Source organism: Camelina sativa, chromosome 12 (genome assembly GCF_000633955.1).
Source record: "Camelina sativa cultivar DH55 chromosome 12, Cs, whole genome shotgun sequence".
Lineage (NCBI taxonomy): Eukaryota > Viridiplantae > Streptophyta > Magnoliopsida > Brassicales > Brassicaceae > Camelina > Camelina sativa.
In genome coordinates, this window is record NC_025696.1 from 14,248,121 (window position 1) to 14,259,312 (window position 11,192).

General features: G+C 33.4%; 3 protein-coding genes and 1 pseudogene across 3 annotated transcripts; 2 read left to right on the forward strand and 2 right to left on the reverse strand.

Annotated features, from left to right (window-relative positions):
• LOC104733504 (pentatricopeptide repeat-containing protein At4g18840) lies at window positions 5-3,054 on the forward strand (the record flags this gene model as incomplete). The annotated part of the gene is made up of 2 exons (XM_010453077.2): window positions 5-1,483; window positions 2,594-3,054. A coding segment is annotated over one exon (1,473 nt), but the record flags the coding sequence as incomplete, so codon positions are not given.
• LOC104731691 (transcription repressor OFP5-like) lies at window positions 1,603-2,724 on the reverse strand. Its single transcript, XM_010451155.2, has one exon. It carries the CDS (start codon window positions 2,712-2,714, stop codon window positions 1,656-1,658), a length of 1,059 nt encoding a protein of 352 aa, XP_010449457.1. The 5' UTR covers window positions 2,715-2,724; the 3' UTR covers window positions 1,603-1,655.
• LOC109127945 (putative defensin-like protein 27) lies at window positions 4,679-5,092 on the forward strand. The gene is made up of 2 exons (XM_019233564.1): window positions 4,679-4,736; window positions 4,902-5,092. The coding sequence occupies exons 1-2, from the start codon at window positions 4,679-4,681 to the stop codon at window positions 5,090-5,092; spliced, it is 249 nt and encodes an 82-aa protein (XP_019089109.1).
• LOC109127946 lies at window positions 6,821-7,671 on the reverse strand (annotated as a pseudogene).

The following is an 11,192-nucleotide window of genomic DNA, read 5'->3' on the forward strand; positions in this document are numbered from 1 at the left end:
ACTTATCGCCTTTGCTGCAACCCAAACAAACCCAGAACCCAAAACTGTCTCTTACGCTCACTCCATTCTCAATCGGATCGAGAGCCCTAATGGGTTCACTCACAATTCCGTCATCAGGGCTTATGCTAATAGCTCTACCCCTGAGATGGCTCTAGTCGTGTTTCGTGATATGCTTCTTGGCCCTGTTTTCCCCGATAAGTACAGCTTCACGTTCGTTTTGAAAGCTTGTGCTGCGTTTTGTGGGTTTGAACAAGGAAGGCAAATTCACGGTCTTTTTATGAAGAGTGATCTGATGACTGATGTGTTTGTGGAGAATACTTTGGTTAACGTTTACGCGAGAAGCGGTTACTTTGAGATTGCACGTAAAGTGCTCGACGAAATGCCTGTGAGAGATGCGGTTTCGTGGAACTCGCTGTTGAGTGCTTATCTTGAAAAGGGTTTGGTAGAAGAAGCTCGTGCGTTGTTTGATGAGATGGAGGAACGGAATGTGGAGTCTTGGAATTTTATGATTTCGGGTTATGCTGCTGCGGGTTTGGTTAAGGAAGCCAAGGAGATTTTTGACTCTATGCCGGTGAAAGATGTGGTTTCTTGGAACGCTATGGTCACTGCTTATGCTCATGTGGGTTGCTACGACGACGTTTTAGAGGTTTTCAATGAGATGCTGGATGTTTCAACAGAGGAACCAGATGGTGTTACTCTTGTTAATGTTTTATCTGCGTGTGCTAGTCTTGGTTCCTTGAGTCAAGGTGAGTGGGTACATGTTTACATAGACAAGCATGGGATTGAGATTGAAGGGTTTTTGGCTACAGCTCTTGTGGATATGTATTCTAAATGTGGGAAGATTGATAAGGCTCTTGAAGTGTTTAGAGCTACTTCAAAGAGAGATGTCAGTACATGGAACTCGATCATCTCGGGTTTAAGCGTCCATGGTCTTGGAAAAGATGCTTTAGAGATCTTCTCAGAGATGGTCTATGAAGGTTTTAAACCAAATGGTATTACATTTGTTGGTGTTCTGTCTGCCTGCAATCATGTGGGGTTGTTAGACCAAGCTCGCAATCTTTTTGAAATGATGAATAGTGTTTACGGGGTTGAGCCAAGTATTGAACACTATGGTTGTATGGTTGATTTGCTTGGTCGGATGGGTAAAATTGAGGAAGCAGAGGAGCTTGTGAATGAGATTCAAGCAGATGAGGCTTCGGTTTTACTTGAATCTCTCCTTGGTGCCTGTAAAAGGTTTGGACGATTGGAACAAGCAGAGCGTATAGCAAATCGGTTACAGGAATTGAATCCACGTGAGAGTTCAGGTTATGTTCAGATGTCAAACTTGTATGCCTCTAATGGGAGATGGGATGAGGTTATGGAGGTGAGAAGAAAGATGAGAGCAGAAAACGTAAACAAGAAGCCTGGATGCAGCATGATTGAAGTTGACGGGGTTGTTCATGAGTTCTTAGCTGGTGAAGGACTAAGAATCGACTAAAACTTGGTAATTTCCAGAAATTATATTGGTCTTATTCTGTCAATTATATAGAACTAGTTATAACCAAGAAGCATGAAGTTAGGGGAGGTACATCCTAGAAAGCTTAAACTATTCACAGATCATAATGATGAATCAATCATGCACTGATCTTTATATTACTATATATTATACACCAAAATTAATGAAAATTCATATCATTATGCACTTGCTGAAACACATGGATGATCATATCATGATATTCATTGGTATTGAGTCTGAGATAACAAACCAGAAGCTCTTTGAGTTCTTCAGGGTGGTTGATATCATTCTCCATGATCATCTCAATCATTGAATCTCTAAAATCCTTCTGAGGATCGCTCGAGCATTTCACTACTGCAAAGCTTTCGTTCTCCATTCCTCCATCTGCTGTTTCTATCAAAGCCTCGTGCTCCCGTGCTCTCAGTTTAGCCTTCTTCAAGTCTTCGATAGCTTTAACTCTGCATTTTTCAGATGCTCTTGGTGAAAATACTCTAACCTTGTTGTTTTCTTTTGTTCCTAACCTGTTTAGCTCCCTTTTTAGGTACAGAGATTTTCTCTGTTGGTCTGCCTTCAGCTTCACTTCTCTTAGTTTTACTTCCTTGAGCTTTTGCCACTGAGGAGCTGATTTTGTTACAGTTTGACCAAGATTTATAGAATCCTCTTTACTGTAACTTCCTGTACCTATCCTTCTCGCTGGTTTTTTCGCCTTGACCTCTACATCTTGTTCTGATCTCTTTGGCTTTTGTTCGAGAAGCCTTTGGTCACGTCTCTCACATCTCTGCTTATCTCTGTTCACCTGAATTCTTGGCGTCATGATCACAGTTCCTTTGTCTCTATCCATTGCCTCTACTTCCAGAAAGCCACACGTCTCTCTTTTGAAGTCTCTTACTTTCTTCCTTACACTGGTCATTATCTCTTCAAACTTCTCATTTGACTCCCTATCTGCTGATCTTGTTGCAGCGTTCTCCTTTTCTATTTGTACTCTATGAAAGCCTTTTCTGCTCTCATTAATATCATTTCGACGTTTAGTAGAACTCAAGGAAGATTTTGTAGACATGGTCTGGCTAGCTTCATCATTTTGCTTCTTCTCTTTTGCAGGTTTCAAGTCAGAAGAACCGCTTAACTTTGAAAACCAAGAAATAGGAGGAGCACGAGACAACCCGGAAGAAGAAGAAGAAGATGAAGAAGAAACAGGTTTCTTCCTTCCCCATCTCATCATTCCAAACGATCGAAGAATGTGAAAAAGTTTGGTGCTGTCTTTGTTAACCGTGTTTCTTAGGCTTATAGACTATGAAGAGATGTATAAAAAATGAAGGGATGTATCTAGAGCTTACTGCTGTAATATTGTTAGGTCGTTGTGTTTAATAGGGAGAGGAACTTTAACGGGTAAAAGCTAGTTGCAGTTTGAAAAAAAGAACCAAACCCGCCTGAAGAATCCTGTGACCACTTTTAGCCTAGTTAACTTTTTCTTTTATTGGTTCTGTTATCTCTGGGTACGTTCTGGAATTTATAACAAAGTGGGGGACCAGTTTTATCAATCAAAAACCAAACTTCATTGATGACAAAGACGTAGGCCTCTCTCTCTCTCTCTTTCTCTTCTTTCGGTGTAACGTGACCGACCCAAGAACCACAAGAATCTTCCCATCCTTTTAGTTTGTAGTAGCTGTCTTAATACCGTAAGAACATTGAGTTCTTAGATCATGGAATCTAGTGGCTTTGCAGTGGTTACATGATTTACACATCCTTAGTCATGTCGCAAAGCTGATACAAATATTACCCTCGAAACCCGAGTGTCGTCCAACATAACAATATGATTGGTACTGGTCCCGGTCTCTCTCTGGTCCTAGTCTGAGAGGTGTTATATAATCATGAAGAAGGTAAAGTTGATGGATTTTGTGTTATCTCAAAGTTAGAGATTTTGTGAAGTTTTGAGGAAGATGTGGTCCTGACCTTTAAAAGAACAGCTAAAAAACTCTCCATATGGATATATCACCTACCTTGAGGTATGGTTTGTGTCACCCGCCAACAACTTGTTCATGATTTTAATTTAATTTTAGTTTCTTTTTTGTTTCTTCTTCTATATAGTATAGCCATCAAAATGGGGATAGAGAAGAATTTTGAATTTTTATACATTATTTTTGTGTGTCGCTTGTATTGTCAAGACTTGGCATTGAAGCATTAACCAATTTCAGTCTCTTCTACTTTACTATCTGAAAAGGAATAAAAAGAATACTTACAAAAAAGAATAAAACCCCATCCCGTAATTTTTTTTTCCTGACCAAGAAGATAAATAAAACTGTAATTATGTAGTTATATCTTTTAAGATTTTTTTGGAGACTAGTCTCATTCTCATATATATTTATCAAATAGGACAAGACATTATAATATATCACGGCTACGTCCTTGGCGATAGCGACGATACGTACCCCGTTATGTTTTCTTGATATAGAAGAGTACATACATGTTGTAAATTAATTTTTATGAATAATTTGAATTATCAATTAAACCCTGTACTAAAAAGTTAAGTAGAGAGTTAAGTATTAGACTATAGTTTGAATGTGGTTATGTTAGCCAATAGCCACGTGATTAAATTGATTGGTTTGATCATGTGGTTAACATAACAACAGCATTCAATCTGTGGTCTACTACTTATTCAAGATTTTTTTCTATGTGTTTACTTGCAGATTAGTTTATACAAAAAAAAAAACATATATAAAAAGATCATACAGTAAACAGAGTTTGTAGAAGAAAAAAATATTGATCCAAACAGTCATTATTTTGGTTTTTTTAAGAATCTTTGACCACCGATCGGATCCGGCCGGATGCAGTGATCCGCTGATACCAAAAGACATTTCAGGTCGTCGTTGCGTTTTGTTTTTAAAACATGTTGTAAATTAATACACGATCATCAAGTCACCTTTTGACTGTTTTAAACTTCTAATTGACTCGATTTTTGTTATCATGTAGTATTAAATTGTGTTTCCACAAATCAATAGTATCATCATCAATGCAAATGTTATTTTGAGTAACATATGATTTTCTTGTTGATACTAAAATTATAGTTGAATATTTGCGTTCGGTATGGTATTCATTATTAGCAAACAAACAATTGGGAACACTGTATATGTAACCAATCTACATTTATCATAAGTCATTTTTAACACTTAAATATCCGAAAAATTAATGGTCCACACAAGAATTATTGTCTTCGTTTTCCTCGCTCTCACCATTCTACATGCGGGTTAGACTTAGTCTCATTAGATCGAAACAGCATTAAAGGGGTTCATTTATTCTTGTTACTACTACAGTTTTTTTTTTAATAACAGAATTCTGATTACTATTCTTTAAACCTAAGATTTTGAATATGTGGTGTGTGTGTGTATACGTTATTTTGCAGATATTGAAGCGACAAAGGTGGTGAATGAAGATTCAGTTTGGTCTTTCATTAACAAAGGAGCTTCATTGTGTTGCAACGATCACCCCGAATTTGGAGTATGTACTAATAATAGTAAGTGTAACAAGTGGTGTCGTCAAGGTTGTAGCAACAAAAGAGGTGGCTTTTGCAAGAGAAAAATTTGTCATTGCTACTGCATGTAAACTATAAACTTCACACTTTTCAATTAATAATTGATCAATACAACTATCATTTTGTTCACATTTCGAGTTCAAATGTTTTTATTTCAAACTTCAAATAATAATAATTAGTAGATGAAATCTTTAGGTGTAATAAGAATTAGTAAATGGGCCAATAAAATAAAACCATTAGGTATTTGTATAAATAGCCCATCCTAATATACATTTGAAGCTTGAAGCTGAAGCCACCTAACTAATAAAGGTACTCTTTCTTAACATTGAAGTCATCGCAGAGACAATTTTGAAATTTATTTTTCTGTACTACTACTTCGCTTTCGATAGTCTTTATGAAAATATTATATATTTGGATTTGTGCTTCCATGTAATCATTAAATCTGTTCATAAATTGTAAATCGGTTCTTAATTCAAAAGTTCACTAAAAGTATCTAATTAATTTGTTTAAATTTCTTTTCAATAACAGTATATATATTACAGCAATAAAAGTGAAATTTAAAAATAATTTATCTAATAATATATGAAAAAATCATTCTAATAATATTAGATTTTAGAAGACTTTTTAACTTGATTGAATACATTCCTTTAATTTGGGGGTAAAGAACTAAAATATTTAAATAATAAAATATAATCTATATAATAATAACAATCTGAATAAATTCCAACAACAGTTGCGACGTACCTTTTCATTAAATAACCTTTTAATATATTTTTTAAAAAAATCATAATAATTGTATCTTTTACAATAAAAGAAAAACATATGATTGCTTCTGATCATTTTAAAGTTGTGTCTTTTTACGATATTTTATTCACAACTTTTCGCTCTAATAATTATGTTTATGTTTATGTATTTTGAACTATATATATATATATTGTTTTCTTTTTAAATAACTAACAAATCATTGTTCGCTGACACAAATTATATTATGTTTATGTTTATGTTTATGTACTTTCATGTTTAATCTAAATAATAAAAAATTTAATATTCAATATCCAATGTTATTCTATAATCTAACTAAAAGTTTTAGAAATGATTATATGTAGTAATATAGAAATTTAATCAACTATAATTATGTAACTTACAATTGTGTTTATTTATTGTAATTCTTCGAAAATTAGTGTTTTTTAGATTTAACTATTTAATCTTTTATTTTTAGAAGTTGTATATATATTTATTATAATTATTGGTCGATAAATTTTCACTAAAGATGAGAAAAAAATAACTCAAGATAAAATATCTTTTATTTTTAAGATTATTTTATCAAAAAATTGCATTACTTATTATAATTGTTCATTTGATATTTTCATAATATTTGTTTATGAGAAATATAAATATCAATAATTGTTATGATATCTGTTACTCTTTAAATAATTGATGTAGAATTCAAAACGATAAGATCGTAAGTTGGATATAACTTATATTATACAAGTCAATCAAACCGGCTAGACAATGCAAGAGCATGTGATGACGTAATCTGGGGACGATATACAAAACATCAACCCACTCAGCTTTTCCCCAAACCTCACCTCCATCACGCTTTTCCAGCACGATCTCTGCGCCCCAAATCACTATGTAGTCGGTTCCCGCACCCTTGCCAAATAAGTAAGAGTTTCTCTCCAGTGCTAACCAATTTAGTTGTACTACCGTTCCAATCATACCTATTCCTTAGTGAGTCTAACCCTTTCACATTTTTCCACCCAAACTTTATGTCATACCAAAAGCACCCGCGGCGACCATTAATGAGTCTCCATAGCAATACAATACATTCTCCATTCGATACCACCACATCCTTCCCACTTACTTTGCCTCTTCTTGTAGTAAGCATACATATTGACTCCACTCCCGGTGTGAATCTTCCTTTCGATATCTGCGAGTCTATAAGGAATGTACCAGTTACGTAACTCACTACCCGACGGGTGATCAGGGAGACGTTCCCAAGTCTGAGCCTTAATGTCATATACCTCATCACATGATTCCACCCCAAGGCACCCTTCAATTACGTACATATATTTTGCCATCGTGTAAACTTGCCAAAGCATTCATCCGGACTATATTCATGCTAGGTGCATCGCGCCAAGTGTGAGTGCAACAATCAAGCACCCGAACAGCGGAGGACGGTGCATAGTCCACTGGTCCGCCAATTACATAAATCTCTGAACCAACAGCAACGGTGGATTTTGATACTGATGGAAGGTTAGAAGAGTAATTAAAAATTATGGGGACAAGCAAGTGTTCAATTGTCTTCTTCTTCTTCGGGTAGGGTTCCATTAGGGTTAAGCAAAAGTCTAAACCATTGGTGAATGTGAAAACTGCTATCGTATAGACAGACGTAGAGCCACTGTTCGGTGTTTCCGAGGTGGGATCGAGCTGCTTTGAGGTCGGCGGAAGAGAGAATTGAACGGAAGGTTTTGCAAACGATTGAGAGCGTTGGGTAATACGAACTCGAGACCCTGGCTAAGCAACTCACAAGGACATCGTCTGGGAGTAAAGAAAAAGACGGAGGTGGTGAAGAAGAAGGAGACGTCTTCTTCGTCCTCTTCCTCTTTCTCTTCCTCTTCTTCTCCGGTAGTTCTACTTGGACGTTCATAGCCACACGGATGATTTTGTGGAACTGTATCAGATTAGAGAAACTAGGGTTTGGTTTATTTAATAGCAAGACAACCNAATTCTTAGTCTTCTTCGTCTTCTTCCTGTTTCTCTTCCTCTTCTTCTCCGGTAGTTCTACGTGGATGTTCATAGCCACACAGATGATTTTGTGGAACTGTGTCAGATTAGAGAAACTATATTTGTAGGTTTTGGTTTATTTAATAGCAAGACAACCCCTAATTATAAAATAATTTTTTTAAAGACCCTGCTGTAATTAGGAGAGTTTCCAAGATGGCTATACAAATCCAATTTTGTTCTCTACTTTTGTTATGGACGCTCAACTCCGCAGTGAGAAATATTATAATATTTTTGCTAATTTCTCACAAGAGCTTCCAAGTTTCAATGTCACTGAAATAAAGATAACAAGTTTCAATTTTAACAAATAGCTTTTTTCTTTCCTCAAAACATAGAATTCGGTAGTCATCATCATGTTGTGCTCCTTTTGCCTCTGCTTCCTTCTCCTTTCTCCAACTGGTCAAGGATACATTCATATTATAAAGATATATGTATAAAGATACTAGTTCTATGCATTATACAAACACACGTTTTGAAAATCGTATATATCAAATCCATCGAGAAAGGACACACTAATCAAAACAAACCGAACGTTGAAAAATCAAGAAACCAAAAGCTCATTTAAGAAAAAATAAATAAAAGATGTTACAACCCTCGGTCTTTTATTGTTTTATAATTCTTAAGGTAGAAGTGATTGTCACCATTATGTGCGTGTAGATACGTACGTACATGTTCGTGAAACTAACTTTTGAAATTACTACGTGTTGATCACTAATATATATACAAAATGCGTCCAACTTTGAAATTTCCTAAACTACCCTAACAGATTCATATGTGAAAAAATGGTCCAACTTTAACATTGTGGCATTCATGAAGAAAGTAAATATATGGAGAGAAGCATTACACAATGGAGATATTTAATTTGGACTTTTTTCCTTCATTCTGCTATGAATCCAGCTAGCAAGGGTGTCCGTCCAGCAAGAAAATTCTGCCAAGCTTGCTTTCCGGAGTCCCAGTTAAAATGAACTTAAGACCTTCAGTCTCAGCGCGTCATACAATTTTTACAGAGTCGTCACCACTTCCAAACTGTACAGATGCAATTGGAACGGAGATGCTACTTAGAGCAACCCATTGAATGGTAGTTGTTACTGGAGGTCTCTGGTTTGAAAGAAGGCACTTTGATTGTGATTGTGAAATTACTTGTAGTGCAGTGGCAATGTTGTTTTTGTAACTCATCAAGTCTCTCGTTCAAGCCCTCAAATGGGTTTTAAGTGTTTTCTTAACTCGTAACCAACTTTATATATTTATATACTAGAAAGTAGCCCATGCGATGCGTGGGTTATGTATGCATTATTAATTTGAAATAAAAGATGAAGATTCTATTTAATTCTATATGAAATGTACATGTAATTGTTACTATATTATATATATTGAAAAATAATTTTTATAATATTATGGTTTAACTACAATATTTTTATAGATATTTGTTATTTGATGCAATTCATAAAAGAATCATTTTGATAGAGAAAAATGTACAGTATTATTGAAAATATTAAAATAATATGTTATTATAATAATATGACCATTGTTTTAGTTACCGCAAAATTAATTTAATTTGGCATTTTTGTTAAGTAATTAAGATAAATTATATTTATTTACAGTTTTTTTTTTTTTGAAAAAACTGATAGGTAGTCTAAAAATAAAATTGTAAGACCTTACTATATAATTACTTTGATAGATAATCTAATGTTGTTCTATATATTAATTTTACTTTCATAATCTAAAAGTAATACTTAACAACAAATAATTTTAAAAGAAATACCTTCTCTTGTAATCCATTTTAAATAATATCCTTATATATATACAAAGTAACTAAATTTTAAACCCTAAACTCCAAATACTAAACATATTAAACATTATCATACTAAATATTATCTCTCAATCACTCTTGAATTAATTTGCCTCAACTTTTTATGTTTTGTGAATGATTTCATAAATAAAACATTTAACTTTTATAGATTTTATACTATGGAGTATTGATGTACCATTTTTTCCATTGCTTGCTTTTTTTACAATTCACTTTACCTTTGTATAATAAACTTTTATTTTGTTCGGTCCAAACGTTTGAAGTCCCTTTGATATGCCTTCATCTTCATGGATAGTGATTCTCCACAATCTAGCCAATATTGTAATATGAAACAAAATCCCTTTCATCCAACAAAATGAAAATGTTGCCACAAATCATATTCCAGCCTTCTTTCCATTGGATTTTTTTTTTTCAACATATAATGGACAAGACCTGAATCATATCCAGTCCCTACTAAGAGAGATAACACGATTTAGTGGAATCGAGCTCCTGTGGGATCGATCGCAGAAATGGTACTGTAAGCACTTGACTAAAAACACTTCCCATCATTTAAAATTTTTAAAATTATATGGGACTGTATTAAATTGTTATATTAGACAATACTGCCTCTGTTCCAAATTAATCCATATTTTAGGATTTTGAAACATATTAAAACCCGAATTTACTTGCATTATTTTTGTGATTAATGAATTTCAACCAATAATATTCAGTTCTTTTTTATTAATTTATAATTTGTCATTAATTACTTATTAAAAATATCTAGAAAACCTAAAAATTGTTTTTTTTTGTGCAACATTTGTTTTTCTCTAGAAAATGGATTAATAAGGAATGGATGGGATAGATTATAGTGATGAAAATATATTGTGACTATTATAATATACATATTATTTGATGGCTTTAAAACATAATATAAATTTGTGGTCTAAGGTTGTTTAGTCTGCTTGTCCTCGGGAAATGGTCTAGCTCATTTCTCGATAAGATGTTAAAACAAACACATAAAGCTAAAATAAAGACGTTTAACTAATTCTCATGAAAGTTAAAATAATGTCTACATATATAAAAATCAAGAGTAAATTTTTATTAAAAAGTAAATAAAAGAATTTAGATTAAAATTTAGTTAATCATTTTTTCTAAGAATCTACCTTCTTGTATCTTGACAAGAGTTTAGCTGAACCTTTAATATCCATTGATTCCATTCCATGGCTTCTATATAATATAGTTTAAAAATTTGAGAGTATGAGTCCAAGTATTTAAGTAAATGTCTGATAGATGTTACTCTTAGGTTCAAAATATTTTATTAACAGTTACAAATTTGGGAATTAGGGTATTTGGTGTCATAACAGTTATATTTGCCTAATTTTACATAACACTGCAACATTTGGCAGCGTATATTTTTGACACATATCCTCACTTCTCAATTATTAATTTATTTTTCTCAAAACTACATACATTATTTTTCATATTCACTATATTTAAATGATATTTCTGTACTAAAAAATATATTGACATTTATATATGTAATGTCCTTTTAGTCATTATATATAGATATCATTTATCAATATCTTATATAATTACCATAA